The sequence below is a fragment of the Dendrobates tinctorius genome, unplaced genomic scaffold, assembly GCF_039654945.1.
Source record: "Dendrobates tinctorius isolate UK_male_01 unplaced genomic scaffold, ASM3965494v1 ptg000036l, whole genome shotgun sequence".
NCBI lineage: Eukaryota > Metazoa > Chordata > Amphibia > Anura > Dendrobatidae > Dendrobates > Dendrobates tinctorius.
Genome location: NW_027361704.1, coordinates 4,815,233 through 4,833,555, shown reverse-complemented (window position 1 = coordinate 4,833,555; position 18,323 = coordinate 4,815,233). Strand labels below are relative to the sequence as shown.

Sequence of the window (18,323 nt, the reverse complement as noted above, 5' to 3'; positions counted from 1 at the left end):
CCCAACTTTCGCAAAAGTCGGGTCGAACGAAATCGGCCGACTATAGGGAAAAGCCGGAGGCCGACTGAGACATGAAACCCAATGCAAGTCAATGGGGAAGCAAAGTCGGCAGGGAGTGGAGGACATTAAACACACCTACAGTGCCAATTTCAATACAGTATTATGGCCACCACATTGTGCGCCATACAGAATAATGAGCCCCATATATTTCTCCATACAGCTGTCCCTTGTGGAGCCTGCATCCACCACATTAACCCAGTGCGCAGTGATGGACACGTAACGGCCCTGGCCATGCCTACTGGACCATGCATCTGTTGTGAGGTGCACCTTTCCACTCACTGACTGCTTGAGTGCATGGACAATGCGGTCTTTCACATGCAAGTGGAGGACTGGGATAGCTTTTCGAGAAAAGAAGTGCCGATTGGGTAGGTCATAGCGCGGGACTGCGTAGGCCATGAGCTCGCGGAAAGCTTCGCTTTCAACCAAACGGTAGGGCATCATCTCTAATGAGATTAGTTTGGCAATGTAGGCGATCAAACACAGTGTACGCGGATGAGAGGATGAGTACTTTCTTGTCCTACTCAGAGTGTCTGGTAGGGTGAGCTGGACTGGAGAGCTGCATATGGGGGAAGTAGCGGTGGAATGGACGGAGTGAGAGGGGGTTGGTGATGGTATTGGTGGTGATGGCCTAGATTCAGTGTTGTGTTGCAAAACCATTGTGATTCCCTGAGTGCTTTGGCCTTGCGACGACACCTCAACATTTAGTGCTGGTGGTATGCTTAACGGTGGCGGTGGTCTTATAGTGGGGGAAGCGATGGAGCGTTGCTGGCTACCTTCAGGTGCACATGTGCTACCTGAGGTTTTGTTGTCCGTCCACGCTTGAAAGTGCATGTTGGTTAAATGTCTAAGCATACAGTACAACTGGTATTCAAATTTCTGAGTTGTTCACTTCGGCTAAAGGTCCTTCCGCACTTCTTACAGGTAACCTTTGCCTCATCAGTAGGATTTTGGACAAAGAAGTGCCACACTGCACTCTTCCTAATATGCTATACATCTTCTGGCCTTGCACGCTGTACTAAGTTGACCGTTTGGCCAAGCTGTCCTGCAACTCTTTTAGTTTTTGGTCCACATTTTTGGACAGCGACGGGCCTGCCAGATAACCGCTGCTGCGATGTCAATTCCTGCTGCAGATCCTTCTCCTTATCTGAACTTTTGCTAGCGCCACCCTCCTCCCCAATGGATACCAATCCGGGTCAAGAACTGGGTCATCCATCACCTCCTCTTCAAAGTCATCTGCACCTTCCTCTTTACCTTCCTCTGTGTCACCGTGTAAGGTGGTATAGTATGCGGGACGGGGCACCTGAGTTTCAGCAGGGTCAGATTCTGGCTCAGTAAGCTGCGAGAGCAATGTAGTGCTCTGGGTCAATGTACCAGCAGAATCATCTAGCAGTGGCTGTGCATCAGTGCACTCCATGTCAGATTCATCTTGGACTGGGGAATTCAGGATTTGACTGGATAACCCAGGCATGGTATGTGAAAAGAGCTCCATAGAGTAATCTGAAGTGTGGGCCGCCGCATCCTTAAATTTTGGTGGGGGTGAAGGACACATGGAAAGGTGTTTTTCCTGACCAGAACCCTGCACTGATGACTCCGTGCTTGCAGGTTTCGAACGTTCAGAAGAGGAGGCAATAGAGCTGGTGGCTGTTTCGGCAATGTACGCCAAAACCTGTTCCTGATGCTCCGGCTTTAAAAGCGGTTTTACTACTCCAAGAAAAGGGAACCTTACATTCATTATTGGGCCAGACGATGACGCAGGCTCAACACCTCCTGCCTTAGCTGCTATTGTGCTTTTGCCATAACCAGCCGATGTACCAGCCATGCCCCCCTGCCCACATCCGTGGCCTCTTCCACCATACTTCTTCATGTTTGGGAAAATGTACCAAAAATACCAGCAGACAGATGGTACTGTATGAGGAGCGTCCAGCTGTGTAAAGTGTATTAAAAAAATTTAATCTACGTATATATTTTGTTAGTCACAGACGCTCTCCCAGTATGTATTTGACCGTAATCCAACAAGCAGATATATGGTACTGTATCAGAAGTGTATAGCTGTATACGTTTTTTGTGTAACTAACAATCTCCGTATATGCATTTACGGAGTGTCACACACACGCTGACTCTGTATAGATGTGACTGTAATGCGAACAGCAGATGTACAATACTGTTTGAGAATCGGACAGCTCAATACGGTGAATGGTGAAATGGAAATGTCCGTATATGTATTTACGGAGTATCACACACACGCTGGCTCTGTATAGATGTGCCTGTATTGCGAACAGCAGATGTACATTACTGTTTGAGAATCGGACAGCTCAATACAGTGTATGGGGAAATGGAAATGTCCGTATATGTATTTACGGATTTTCACACACACACGCTGACTCTGTAGAGAGGTGACCGTAATGCGAATGACAGATATACAATACTGTTTGAGAATGGGGTAGCTCTCTAGGGTGTCTGTATGGAAAATTTTAACTTTCCATCTATTTTTATACGGAGTGACACACGCTGTCTCTGTATAGTTTTGACTGTAAGCAAACAGCAGATATACAAAACTGTTTGAAAAGCGGACAGCTCTATACGGTGTAGGTCTGGAAAAATGGAAAATCTCCTCTGTTTGTTTTTCCAGAGTCACACACAGCTTGTATTTTCTGTGATACCAGCCAGTACACGGTAGTGTGTGAGGAGTGTACACCGCTATACGGTGTATGTATGGAAAATTTTAAATCTCCGTCTATTTTTATACGGAGTGACAAACGCTGTCTCTGTATAGTTTTGACAGTAATCAAACAGCAGATATACGAAACTGTTTGAAAAGCGGACAGCTCTATATGGTGTAAGTACACGGTAGTGCGAGTAGCGTACACCGCTATACTGTGTGTGAAAAAATGAATGCGCGGTAACTGACCAGAACAAAATAATAAAAGTTGAAGTGCTTTGAAAAAATCAGTTTGAATAGCAGTGTGCACACAGCAATGCAGCTATCAGGTAGCCTTAAAAGCCAGCCTAATCACCACCAGTGCTGCTGCACACAACAAAAATTCTCCCCTTTCATGTACACTAACTGTACAGTGAAAAGTGCTATCAGCAGAAGCTATTTTTTTCTTCTTCCCTGCCTAACGCTCTCCCTATTCAGAATCAGCAGCAGCACCTCTCCCTATTCTAAGATCGGCAGAAGATGGCGATTGGCGGTCACGGCCTTTTAAGGCCACTGTGAAGCCACACAAAGCCAGCCAATCACTTCAATGCCCTTCTCTAAGATGGTGGTGGCCGCTGCCCAAGTCATCGCGTTGCCCACAGTGTGCGTCCTCCATCATTGGTTGAGAAAAGGTGCTGGAAGCATTATTTGAAACGCGACTTTTGCGCTCGGGTCGGCGACCTCATGGCCGACCTCACGCTATGGTCGGGTTTTGATCGGCGAAACCCGACTTTAGCTAAAGTCGGCGACTTTTGAATTTGACTGACCCGTTTTGCTCAACTCTAATTTATTCATATGGCTTATCATTTGCACTGTATTCAACTGTAAATGTATAAAAATTATTCCATACTTACGGTACACGTGTTTTGGGGAATTTCTGAATGTCATTTTCAGACATTTCCTGCAAAAAAACAAAACAAATAAGCAAAGAACTGAATATACATTTCAATGAAATGATAATAAACTAGATGGTGGCCCGATTCTAACGCATCGGGTATTCTAGAATCTCTCTCTCTCCGCAGATCTCCTGGCGGGGGGCGTGCGTCATTCAAAGTCACTGATTGGTCGCATCCGGCTGGGCGCCACCAATCAGCGACACAGGATTTCCGTTACAGAGAGAATTAGACGATTATATAGTAGATTGTACTACCAACTGACACTGATCCTGTATTTTTCATCTATGTCAGATTACACCCAGCTTAAAAGCTGTTTAAGAAGTTATTACTTATGTGGATATATATGGGATAGATATGGGATTTTGTGGACTAAGGCTACTTTCACACTTGCGTTTCTTTGCGCTACGTTGCATCATGCGTTTTGTGTTTTTGCGCATGTTTTTTTTTTTAAAAAAAGCATGCTTTTTTGCGCTGACGTGCGCATGGTCACCGCTCCCATAGACTATAATGTGTTTTTGGGTGAATTTTGTGCGCATTGCGTGCGCATGCGTTTTTTTTAGACAAGTCGGACGCACAAAAAATGCAACAGGATACATTTTGTGCGCCCGGGCGCAAACTATAAAAAAACGCATGCGCATACAAACGCGTACAAACGCATGTCTATGCGCACCCATGTTAAGTATAGGAAAAAAACTGCATGCGTTTTTTTTGCGCAAAAACAGCGCAAAAAAACGCAAGTGTGAAACCAGCCTAAGGCAAATTTCTCACAATGAGCTTTTGGTGAGTTTTTGATGTTGCAAATTTTATGCAGCATTTCTACATCTATTAGGTATATAGTTTACTTGCATTATTTTCATTGCACTTTTGAGTGCATTTTTATCGCATTTTTTAACCTTCAATTTTTGTCTCTTGTTAATACTGTATGTTATGCACTAAATAAAGCTTCTTTTTTTCTGCATACTGGTATTTGGCATTGTCAAAACTTTATTGATGCAGTATCTGAGGCAGAAATGCGTCAAAGCCAGAAGTGAATTCTTTCTCTATAATTTCCAATACTTTTGGATAACTTTCTGAATTTTGCTCAACATTTTTTTTAACAAAAACTACATTTCAAAATGTATGAAAAACTTTGTGTACACATACAGATGCCTTAGTCTGGGATTACACACAGCTTCTTTTTTTTAATTCTGCCCAGAATTTGACCAAAAGAGTTTCGCAGAAGCACACCATAGTATGAGCATAGTTCACTGCAATGTCAAAATGACATTGCTGTGGACAAGTTTAGTAGTGTCATTTCTTTTACCCACTTCAGGTTTCAGAAATCCTGAAGCAGTTAAGAAATGCTCATTTTCCAGCGTCTTCCACTGGAAAACCATTGTCTCTCTATTTCACAGTACAGTGTCAAAGACAGCGGCAGTGGACCCACTGGAAGCTCAACGGCAAAACCGCTGGCAAAGCCACTTCAGGAAAGAAGCTAAAAGATGTCGTGTGCCCATAGTCGAATGCAACTCACTCATTAACTTTTCTTTGAGTGTTTATATTGTAGTTTACAATATTAATGATATTTGGAAAGCATGACCATTTTGCACATTATAAGCACTATATTGTGGCAAGTTCACCTCTTACCTTATTTTGATGAACAGTACATGAGGAGTAACAATTGACTTATACTCTTTATTAAACTTAAAGGTTGAGGACCACGCCTAAATTGTAAAAGGTAATATTATATGTTGTTTTGCCATAAATTCCTTACTGCCATAGCCAATTTTCACCTTCTTTACCAGGCCAGCTTATCAAACTAAGGGTACCGTTACACTTAGCGATACACCAGCGATCCCGACAACGATATGGATCGCGGGTGCATCGCTAAGTGGTCGCTAGTGAGCTGCCACACAGGCAGATCTCACCAGCGACATAGCAGGGGTCGGGGGTCACTACTTACCTGTCAGACGCGGCAATCCTGACGTCCTCCCGCCCGCGTCCACGCGTCGCTCGTCGGCGCCACAGGAAGCCCAGCAGGAAGCGCCCGACAAGAAATGGTCCAGGACCTTCTCGCGCGATCAGCGATAACCAGCGGGGGAGTGGTCGGAGGTAAGTATCAGACATAGCGATATCGCTAGCAATATCGCTGCTACGTCACAAAAACCAGTGACGTTACAGAGATATTGCTAGCGATATCGCTATGTGTAACGGGGCTTAAGGGTGGAGTCACACTAGCGAGAAAAACGGATAAGTGCAATGTGTTAAAAAATTGCATAGCACTTGTCCCAATGTTAATCTGTGGGGCAGCTCCCATCATCCAATTTTTTTTCTCGCCTGTTTTAATCGGGCTGAGAAAATTTCAGCATGCTGCCATTGTCACCGATTATCGGCCCTGACTCGCCAATGCAAGTCTATGGGTGCCAGGAAAAATCGGATTACACACGGACCACAAGTGTGACTTGTGAGAAATACGCATAGGTGTCCTTTAACAAAAGCCGTCAATTCACTTTGCGATACAGTAAAATTACGCTGACATGTTTAATAAAGAATAGAAAGAATAGATATAGACACATAGAAAATATATATATATATATATACTGTATATACACACACACACACACACACACACACACACACGTCATTGAGACACATATATATATATATATATATATATTAGCTGTTTCCAGCCAGCTAGCACTCAGCACGCTCATTGCTATCTAATTAACGCTGCTGGTGATTAAACTAAAGTAAATAATGACAACATTCAATAGCGCTTACGCAGGTGGTAAATTAAAATGAAGTTAATAACAATAATAATCATTAAAAATCTGAATAATACTAATGATACATTTTATTCACAGTGTAAAATAAAAAAACAAACTGGATTCAGTAAGATGTGTGTTTTTTATTCATTCCAGCATCTAAACAAATTTCATAACGAAACATAAATTAAGTTAAAATTTCTCTGTAAACACAATTAAATGTATAGTCATTTTCATCATTTTCAAAGATCTTTCTTGACTTCTACCAGGTACAATTTGAACTGAAAGACCTTTACAACTTGTTACTCTAGAGGGTAATGTGGTGGGGGGCGGGATTATGTGTGGTAATGTGGTGGGGGGCGGGATTATGAGCGGTAATGTGGTGGGGGGGCGGGATTGTGTGTGGTATTGTGGGGGGTGGGAATATGTGAAGTAATGTGGGGGGCGGGATTGTGCGTTGTGATGTGTTGGGGGTAGGACTGTGTGTGGTGATGTGGTGGGGGGGCGGGATCATGTGTGGTGATGTGATGGGGGGGCGGGATTGTGTGTGGCGATGTGGTGGAGGGCGGGATCATATGTGGTGATGTGGTGGGGGGCAGGATTGTGTGTGGTGATGTGGTGGGGGGGCGAGATTGTGTGTGGTGATGTGTTGGGGGGTGGGATTGTGTGTGGTGATGTGGTGGGGGGCGGAACTGTGTGTGGTAATGTGGTGGGGGGTGGGATTATGTGTGGTAATGTGGTGGGGGGTGGGATTGTGTGTGGTGATGTGGTGGGGGTGGGATTATGTGTGGTGATGTGGTGGGGGGGTGAGATTATGTGTGGTGATGTGGTGGGGGGCCGGGATCATGTGTGGTGATGTGGTGGGGGGCCGGGATCATGTGTGGTGATGTGGTGGGGGGGCGGGATCGTGTGTGGTGATGTGATGGGGGGCGGGATTGTGTGTGGCGATGTGGTGGAGGGCGGGATTGTGTGTGGTGATGTGGTGGGGGGCCGGGATCGTGTGTGGTGATGTGGTGGGGGGGTGGGATTGTGTGTGGTGATGTGGTGGGGGGGCGGGATTGTGTGTGGTGATGTGGTGGGGGGGCGGGATTGTGTGTGGTGATGTGGTGAGGGGCGGGATTGTGTATGGTGATGTGTTGGGGGCGGGATTATGTGTGGTGATGTGGTGGGGGGCAGAATTGTGTGTGGTGATGTGGTGAGGGGTGGGATTGTGTGGTGATGTGTTGGGGGGGCGGGATTGTGTGTGATGATGTGGTGGGGGGCGGGATTGTGTGTGGTGATGTGGTGGGGGGGGCAGGATTGTGTGTGGTGATGTGGTGGGGGGCGGGATTGTGTGTGGTGATGTGGTGGGGGCGGGATTGTGTATGGTGAAGTGTTGGGGATGGGATTATGTGTGGTGATGTGGTGGGGGTGGGACTGTGTGTGGTGATGTGTTGGGGGGTGGGATTGTGTGTGGTGATGTGGTGGGGGGGCCAGATTGTGTGTGGTAATGTGGTGGGGGGTGGGATTGTGTGTGGTGATGTGGTGGGGGGCGGGATTGTGTATGGTGAAGTGTTGGGGGCGGGATTATGTGTGGTGATGTGGTGGAGGGCAGAATTGTGTGTGGTGATGTGGTGGGGGTGGGATTGTGTGTGGTGATGTGTTGGGGGGTGGGATTGTGTGTGGTGATGTGGTGGGGGGGCCGGATTGTGTGTGGTAATGTGGTGGGGGCAAGATTGTGTGTGGTAATGTTGTGGGGGCGGGATTGTGTGTGGTAATGGGGTGGGGGGCGGAATTATGTGTGGTAATGGGGTGGGGGCGGAGCTACTGTGCAAGGGGCGGGATTAGCGAGTAATCACGATGCCTCTTATATAAATAGATTTCATAGAGTTCTACATCACGAAACAATCACTGACCTTAGGGAGACCAGTCAAAGAAAACACTGAGCGCCCTTGCCGGCTGCCGCAGTCAGTGAAATCCAAGGTGCAATGCTCCCTGGGAAATACGAATATGCAAATAAAGTCCGTGGAGCCTCATTTAAGAGCCTCAAACATGGCACTAGCCAGATCTTCCTCCATGGAAGGACCCAGCCAAGAGGTGGCCCTTTCGGAAATCACCATTACCACCATATTAACCACCTTGGCTGGGTCCTTCCCTGGAGGAAGATCTGGCTAGTCCCGTGTTTGAGACTCTTAAATGAGGCTCCACGGACTTTATTTGCATATTTATAGAGTTCTACATAGCAGAATAGCTGCTAAATCAATTGCCGGCTTCTGTAAAATCATTACAAAACCCGACATGAAATGACACATGGTTTACATACAGTAAACCATTTCATTTCATTTAGTTTTTTACATGTCTTTGACTAGTAATTAGATTAGAGTATGTGTGTATAATCTGGGACATGTAGGTGTTAAATTAAGGAGTTAATTGATTGAAAAAAATTGTGTGGGCTCCCGTGGTAATTTCCCGAGGGAAAGCCAGTGTGACAGGCGTCAGCTTACGCTGAGTCGTTTTTCCTTTTTTGAGTGGACCCCCTGGGCCGTGGCACCCACCCACCTTGGGCGAGCGTACCTAGTGAGAACCCACCCCCTGTACAGGGAGTGTCAGGGGCAAGATCAAGGGTGAGCCACCACGGCAGCTGGACCAGACAGCCGGCTCAGGGGACACTATTGAGTGTCTGGCAATAGGACGAACATGATAACAAACATAAGGCGAAGTCACAGAGTTTCTTCAGCAAACATGGTTACACACTTTAATCAGATAGAAGCAAAAACAGGGAATCAGGTACAGGGCAAAACACAGCAAGATGCGTGCAAGGGCATGCCAAATGTTCCAGTTATGACACGCGCAAAAACATACCGGAGTCCAGGGCAGGCTATGTGTTAGGGATCACACAAGAGTTCCAAGAAAGTCAAAGACAAGGTGCGCGCTGAGAGACATGCCAGTGTCCAAGGCAGGGTGCATGCGAAGAGACACGACAGGTATCCTAGTCAGGTGCGAGGGCATGGGACTCCGGAATACTGGCAAGGACTGACAGGGTCCAGGCATCAGGGTGTAGACATCTGGCTCCAGACCTCCGGCAGTGGTTGGCAGGCTTCAGGAATCCTGCAGACAAACCAAGAGACGAGGCAGGGTGCGTGCTAGGAGACACGCCAGGATCAGATTCACAGGATGGAGGCCTGTGCATGCCGAGGGGCATGCCAGGGACAGGTACAAGGATGGAGGCCTGCACGTGTAGAGAGACACGCAAGGGACAGGTACAAGGACGGAAGCCTGTGCGTGCAGAGGGCACACCAGGGACAGGTACAAGGATGGAGACCTGCGCGTGTAGAGAGACACGCCAGGGACAGGTACCAGGACAGAGGCCTGCGCATGTAGACCGACATGCCAGGGAACAGGCAAGGGCCTGCGCATGCATTAGAGAGCACAAAGAGCACAGTGCAGAAACAGCATGAAGTGCAAGGAAGCACAGAGAGCACGGCTGGGGCACTGGCTAGCTGATCGGTCTGCAGCACTGGCAGGCGGGCAAGACTCCAGCGAACTTGACTGAGGCATAGCAGGCAACACAGCTGTCACTGACGGACGAGCACGACTGAGGCACAAGCAGGCGGGCACGGCTAGGGCGGGCATGGCTGAGGCACAAGCAGGAGGCTAGGAAGGCCAGGCGTATGCAAAGGGCACACGAAGCAACGAGAGAAAGCAAGACAAGAAACAAGACAGAGCTAGGCTGGTAAGGAACACGGAACGGAACAGGCAGAAACACAGACAAGGAAGAGAACTCCAGAAGGACTACAAGTCCAAGCAGGAGAAAGACAAACATAGCACAATGGACAAACATAAGAGAAAGCATGGAACAAGAGACGGAGTACGAGCACGGAGCGTGTGCAGAGACGCACAACAAAGCAGAGTGCAAGGGCTCAGAATAGAGAGAGCTACACAGCAGACCAAGCAGCCAAGCAGGGAAGCAACACAATACTCAGGCCCTGACCATAGGGAGGGGCGGGCTGATATAGCACCATAGCACCAGTACTTCTGAGTCAGGACCAGGGAGCGACCTTGGGTTCAGATCCTCCAGGATCATAGAGTGCATAGCTAGGACAGCCTGGGCAGAACCATAGAGAAAGTCACATGATCAGGAGTTCAAGGAATAGAGTGGATTGCAGAGTCAGAGCAGGGTTGGAGCATAGGAAGAGTCACATGATCAGGATTCAGGAATACAGCGGATTGCAGAGTCAGAAAGAGACGGATGGTTACCCAGCAACAGCGTGCAGCCATGAGATAAGGAGCGCATGCACACTGCTCCAGGCATCTTGCAGCATAACAGACATCGTGGACATGGCAGACATGGCGGGCATGACAGTGTGCACACTGCTCCAGGCATCTTGCGGCATAACAGACATCGCGGACATGACAGCCAGTGAGTGAGGGCAGATATTAATAGCCTAGAGAGGGACCATTGTTTTTTCCCACCCCGGGTAAAAAAAATCTGCCCCCAGCCACCCCATAAAAGGTGCATCTGTAGGAAGCACCTTTTCTGGCCCTTAGTTTCTCTATTCCCATTGCCTTTATCTGTGACTAATGAGTTAATAATAATGGGTTAATGTCACCTTGCTATTGAAAGGTGACATTAAGCCTGGTTAATAATGGGGAGGGGTCAACAAGACACCTATCCATTATTAACCCTAGAATAGTAAAGAGTTTAAAAAAGACACACACACACACACACACATTAATTAAAAATTCTTTTAATGAAATAAGCACACCAAGTTTTTGACCACATTTATTAATCTGCTAATCCAAAAGAATCCCTTGTCCTGTAAAAAAGCAAAGAATAAAAAAACAACAATATACATACCTCTCCGCCATTCAGTCAGGTCTCCCGCTGCAATCCATCACAAGGCGTTAACTAGTTTACAACGGAGACCGGTGCTAATGCGACCGGCCCTGCTGTAAACCACTGCAGAATGAATTAATTCATCTCTGCACAGCCTCCCTGGCTGGCCGGAGATGAACTAATAAGCGTGGGAAAGTTTCTGAACATTTTCCTACGCTCATCAGTTCACCTCAGGTCAGATAGGGACTCCGAGCACCCTCAATGACAGGGGAAGAGTCTTGAGGAGATCATTTGCATATTCCCAGTGCCTTCTGGGATAAGTGAAGAGTCTCCGCGAGCTCAACGATCACTGGGTTTTGGCCGTTGCAGCTGAAAAGAGGAAATCGGAAAAACCGCGCGCCGAATTTTGGCTCATCTTTCATCGTTTTTAAGAAATCTCAAGATGGAAGAGGCCAGGAGCCATTTGGTGAGCTGCATTTCTTGCTACATGTTCACAGATTTACCAGTGGAAAAGCCAAACTTCACATGCCACAAATGCAAGCTTGGGTCCCTGTTGGAGGAAAAGTTGCAAAATCTCGAAGAGAGGTTAGCTACGTTGAAGATCATTAAGGAAGGTGAAGAGTTCTTGGACAGAGCAGAATTATCTCTTCATGTTACAGAAAGAGAAGAAATTCGAAGTGCACCTGAAGAAACAGAGGAATGGAGACATGTGACCCAGAGAAGCAGGAGGATCAGGAGGCAGTCAGCACCCATACTGCTCAGAAACCAGTACCAGGCTCTCACGCAGGAAAACGATGAAGAAATACATCAGGATAAGACTTTGCCAACAAACAGCAACCTTGTACGCCTTCAGAGTCCTCCTGGATGGAGAAAGAAAAATGTTGTGAAGAAGAAACGGAGAGTGGTGGTCATGGAGGATTCCCTGTTGAGAGGAACAGAGGCCACTATCTGCAGACCGGATATAACTTCAAGAGAAATGTGCTGTCTTCCAGGTGCAAAAATTAAAGATGTGTCTGACAGGATATCAGGACTCTTCAGACCTACAGATGACTACCCATTCCTGCTACTACATGTGGGGACAAATGACACCGCAAGAAACGACCTGGAAACCATCTGCAGAGACTTTGAAGACTTAGGCAAGAAAGTGAAAGAACTGGGAGCGCAGGTGGTCTTCTCTTCCATCCTCCCAGTGGATGGCCATGGAACAAGGAGGTGGAATAAGATTCTGCAGGTAAACAACTGGCTACGTCGATGGTGCCGTCAGCAACGATTTGGATTTCTGGATCACGGAGTGAACTACTTATACGATGGACTACTTGCTAGAGATGGGGTGCACCTTACGAAGACTGGAAAGCATGTATTTGGAAGTCGCCTTGCTACACTTGTAAGGAGAGCTTTAAACTAGAACAACATGGGAAGGGAAGCAAAAGACCAGAAAAAGCCATACACCTGACAAATGCTATTGAGAACTCTGCTATTAGAAGTGGAAAGGAAGAACAAAGACGAAATAATCTAATTAATAAAAATATTGGAGAAAGAGAAACCAATCACAAAGTAAAATGTTTCTATACTAATGCACAAAGCATGGGCAACAAACAAGGAGAATTGGAACTACTAACACAGGAAAAGAAATATGATGTCATTGGAATCACTGAAACTTGGTGGGACAATACATATGATTGGAATACAAGACTAGAAGGATACAACTTATTTGCAAGAAACAGACTTGATAAACGAGGAGGGGGTGTCGCATTGTATGTTAGAAACGCGTATATCTGCACAGAGATTGAAGCTTCAGAGACTGGGAGTTCTGTGGAAACTGTTTGGGTAAGAATACAAGGACAGAACAATGGAAAGGACACCATTGTAGGCATTTACTACAGGCCGCCTGTGCAAGCTGAAGATATGGATGAACTCTTGATGCATCAAATGGCCAAGTTCTCCAAAAAATATGACATAGTTGTCATGGGAGATTTCAACTATCCAGACATTTGTTGGGAATCTCTCTCAGGCAAAACTAACAGGTCAAGGAAATTCTTATCCTCTCTTGCTGACAACTTTATCTTCCAAAAGGTAAGGGAGAAAACAAGGGGAACTGCTACCTTGGATCTAATCCTTATAAACAGGGAGGAAATGGTTGAGGAGGTAAAAGTGGCTGGGACCCTAGGAGGTAGCGACCATGCTATTTTAGAATTTTGGATAACTAGAGGCGGAAGACCTGTGAAGACTCAGACGTCAAGGTTAGATTTCAGAAAGGCAGATTTTAAGGGATTCAGAAAGAGAATTGGAGGGATCCAATGGCTGGATATCCTTAAAGACAAAAATGTCCAGGAAGGATGGGAAATCTTGAAAAATGAAATTCTCAAAGCACAGTTGTTAACAATTCCGAAAAGAGGGTAGAATAGGAAGCATTTAAAGAAACCAGGATGGATGAACACAGAACTTAAGCACATGCTAAAAAGGAAGAAAAAAATGTTTATAAAATGGAAAGAGGGAGGCATATCTAAAGAAGAATATAATGCTGTCTGCAGAACCTGCAGGGCACAAATCAGATTATCCAAAGCTGAAAATGAATTGAGGCTTGCAAGAGATGTCAAAAGTAATAATAAAGGATTTTGGGGATATGTCAAAAGTAAAAGAAAAGTCAAAGATGCTATAGGGTTTTTACAGGATGAAAATGATGAAATGGTAAGACAGGATGTTGAGAAGGCTGAACTTTTAAATTCCTATTTTGCATCTGTTTTCTCTCAGAAAGGAAATGTAACATCAACTGTTATTCACTGTCCTATTAAGGGAATAGAAGAATCCAGGATATCTATAAACAGAAAGATAGTGAGGAAACACTTAGCTAACCTAAATGAATTCAAGTCTCCAGGTCCAGATGAATTACACCCCAGAGTACTGAAGGAGATAGCAGAAGAAATTTTTGAACCCCTCTCCATAATCTTTGAAAATTCTTGGAGAACAGGAGAAGTGCCAGAAGACTGGAGAAGAGCAAATGTTGTTCCTATCTTCAAAAAGGGGAAGAAGGTGGACCCAGGCAACTATAGGCCGGTGAGTCTGACTTCTATACCAGGAAAGATCTTTGAACAAATTATTAAACAACATGTATGTCAATACCTGGATAAGAATGAAGTGATTAAACAGAGTCAGCATAGGTTTGTAACTAATAAGTCATATCAGACTAACTTAATTTCCTTCTATGACGGAATCACTGATTGGGTGGATCAGGGAAATGCTGTAGATATAGTATATCTTGACTTCAGCAAAGCATTTGACAAAGTCTCTCATACAATCCTTATTGAAAAAATGACTAAGTATGGAATGGACAAGGCAACTGTTAGGTGGATTCATAACTGGCTTAGTGATCGGACCCAAAGAGTGGTCGTAAATGGCTGCACATCCAGTTGGAAGAATGTCTCAAGTGGGGTACCACAGGGCTCTGTCCTGGGCCCTGTATTGTTCAACATCTTTATCAACGATTTAGATGAAGGAATTGAGGGTAAACTGATTAAATTTGCTGATGATACAAAGCTAGGAGGGATAGCTAATACTAGAGAAGAGAGAGAGATGATTCAAAAAGATTTAAATAAACTGGAGAAGTGGGCAGCAACTAACAGAATGGTTTTTAACAGGGAGAAATGCAAAGTACTACATCTGGGCAATAAAAATAAAAAAAGCATATATAGTATGGGAGGAATAGGGCTAAGTGACAGCACATGTGAAAAAGACTTGGGTATACTAATAGATCACAGACTGAATATGAGTCAACAGTGTGATGCAGCAGCAAAAAAGGCAAATGCAATTCTAGGATGTATTAACAGAAGCATACAGTCTAGATCACGTGAAGTCATTATTTCCCTCTACTCCTCTTTGGTCAGACCTCATCTGGAATATTGTGTCCAGTTTTGGGCACCACATTTTAAAAAAGACATCAACAAACTGGAGCAAGTTCAGAAAAGAGCAACCAGAATGGTGACCGGTCTGCAAACCCTGTCTTATGAGGAAAGGTTGCAGGATTTGGGAATGTTTAGTTTGCAAAAGATAAGACTGAGAGGAGACTTAATAGCTGTCTACAAATATCTCAAGGGCTGTCACATTGTAGAAGGATCAACTTTATTCTCATTTGCACAAGGAAAGACTAGAAGCAATGGGATGAAACTGAATGGGAGGAGACACAGATTAGATATTAGAAAAAACTTTTTGACAGTTAGAGTGATCAATGAGTGGAACAGGCTGCCACGAGAAGTGGTGAGTTCTCCTTCAATGGAAGTCTTCAAACAGAGGCTGGACAGACATCTGACTGGGATGATTTAGCGAATCCTGCTTTGAGCAGGGGGTTGGACCAGAAGGCCCAGGAGGTCCCTTCCAACTCTACGATTCTATGATTCTATGATTCTATGTATATACACTACTGTTCAAAAGTTTGGGGTCACCCAGACAATTTTGTGTTTTCCATAAAACATCATACTTTTATTAATCAAATGAGTTGCCAAATGAATTTAAAATCTAGCCCAGACATTGACAAGGTTCGAAAAAAAGATTTTTATTTGAAATAATATTTTTCTCCTTCAAACTTTGCATTCGTCAAAGAATGCTCCCTTTGCAGCAATTACAGCATTGCAGACCTTTGGCATTCTAGCAGTTAATTTGCTGAGGTAATCTGGAGAAATTTCACCCCATGCTTCCAGAAGCCCCTCCCACAAGTTGGTTTGGCTTGATGGGCACTTTTTGCGTACCATAGGATCAAGCTGCTCCCACAGCAGCTTAATTGGGTTGAGTTCTGATGACTGCGCTGGCCACTCCATTACAGATAGAATACCAGCTGCCTGCTTGTTCCCTAAATAGTTCTTGCATAATTTGGAGGTGTGCTTTGGGTCATTGTCCTGTTGTAGGATGAAATTGGCTCCAATCAAGGGCTGTCCACAGGGTATGGCATGGCATTGCAAAATGGAGTGATAGCCTTCCTTATTCAAAATCCCTTTTACCTTGCACAAATCGCCTACTTTACCAGCACCAAAGCAACCCTAGATCATCACATTACCTCCACCATGCTTGACAGATGGCGTCATACACTCTTCCAGCATCTTTTCAGTTGTTCTGCATCTCTCAAATGTTCTTCTGTGTGATCCAAACACCTCAAACTTGGATTTGTCTGTCCATAACACTTTTTACCAATCTGCCCATATTAATCTTTTCCTTTTATTAGCCAGTCTCAGATATGGCTTTTTGTTTGCTGAAGGCCAGGATCCCAGAGTAGCCTCTTCACTGTAGATGTTGACACTGGTATTTTCCTTGTACTATTTAATGAAGCTGCTAGTTGAGTGCCTGTGAGCCGTCGATTTCTCTAACTACAGCCTCTAATCTACTTGCCTTGTTGCTCAGTTGTGCAGCGGGGCCTCCCACTTCTCTTTCTACTCTAGTTAGATCCTGTTTGTGCTCTCCTCTGAAGGGAGAAGTACACACCATTGTAGGAAATCTTCAGTCTCTTGGCAATTTCTCGCAAGAAATAGCTTTCATTTCTAAGAACAAGAATAGACTATTGAGTTTCACATGAAAGTTCTTTTTTTCTGGCCATTTTGAGAGTTTAACCCCTTCACCCCCAAGGGTGGTTTGCACGTTCATGACCGGGCCAATTTTTTACAATTCTGACCACTGTCCCTTTATGAGGTCATAACTCTGGAAGGCTTCCATGGATCCCGGTGGTTCTGACATTGTTTTCTCGTGACATATTGTACTTCATGATAGTGGTAAAATTTCATTCAAATAACTTGCGTTTATTTGTGAAAAAAATGGAAATTTGGCGAAAATTTTGAAAATTTCGCAATTTTCCAAATTTGAATTTTTATGCCCTTAAATCACAGAGATACGGCACACAAAAAACTTGATAAGTAACATTTCCCACATGTTTACTTTACATCAGCACAATTTTGGAACCAAAATTTTTTTTGTTAGGAAGTTATAAGGGTTAAAAATTGACCAGCGATTTCTCATTTTTGCAACACCATTTTATTTTTACGGACCACATCACATTTGAAGCCACTTTGAGGGGTCTATATGATAGAAAATACCCAAAAGTGACACCATTCTAAAAACTGCACCCCTTAAGGTGCTCAAAACCACATTCAAGAAGTTTATTAACCCTTTAGGTGCGTCACAGGAATTTTTTGAATATTTAAAAAAAAATGAATATCTAACTTTTTTCACAAAAAATACTTCAGGATCAATTTTTTTTATTTTACCAAGGGTAACAGGACAAATTGGACTGCAAAAGTTATTGTGCAATTTGTCCTGAGTACGCTGATACCTGATGTGTTGGCGGGAACCACTGTTTCGGCGCATCGCAGAGCTCACAAGGGAAGGAGCGCCGATTGACTTTTTCAATGCAAAATTGGCTGGAATTCAGATCGGACGCCATGTCACGTTTGGAGAGCCCCTGATGTACCTAAACAGTGGAAACCCCCCACAACTGACCCCATTTTGGAAACTAGACCCCCCAAGGAACTTATCTAGATATGTGGTGGGAACTTGGAACCCACAAGGGCTTCACAGAAGTTTATAACGTACAGCGGTACAATTAAAAAATCATATTTTTCCACAAAAATGATCTTTTCACCCCCAATTTTTATTTTCCCAAGGGTATCAGGACCCTAAAAGTTATTGTGCAATTTGTCCTGAGTACGCTGATACCCCACATGTGGGGGTAAACCACTATTTGGGTGCATGGCAGAGCTCGGAAGGGAAGCAGCACCATTTGACGTTTTTGGCTGGAATTGAGATCTGACACCATGTCGCGTTTGGAAAGCCCCTGATGTACCAAAACAGTGGAAACCTCCCACAAATGACACCATTTTGGAAACTAGACCCCCAAGGAACTTATCTAGATGTGTGGTGAGAACTTTGAACCCCCAAGGGCTTCATAGAAGTTTATAACATACAGCCGTACAATTAAAAAATCATATTTTTTCCACAAAAATGATCTTTTCACCCTCAATTCTTATTTTTCCAAGGGTAACAGGGCCCTAGAAGGTATTGTGCAATTTGTCCTGAGTACGCTGATACCCCACATGTGGGGGTAAACCACTATTTGGGCGCATGGCAGAGCTCGG

The 18,323-nt window shown here is 44.8% G+C and overlaps 1 protein-coding gene across 1 annotated transcript in view; it reads right to left on the bottom strand.

Annotated features, from left to right (window-relative positions):
• Positions 1-18,323, bottom strand: part of LCP2 (lymphocyte cytosolic protein 2) — a 1,189,974-nt gene that overhangs the window by 1,053,672 nt on the left and 117,979 nt on the right. The window contains exon 3 of the mRNA XM_073573677.1: positions 3,613-3,659. Coding sequence (XP_073429778.1) covers positions 3,613-3,659 — 47 coding nt within the window. The remainder of the gene's footprint in view (positions 1-3,612; positions 3,660-18,323) is intronic.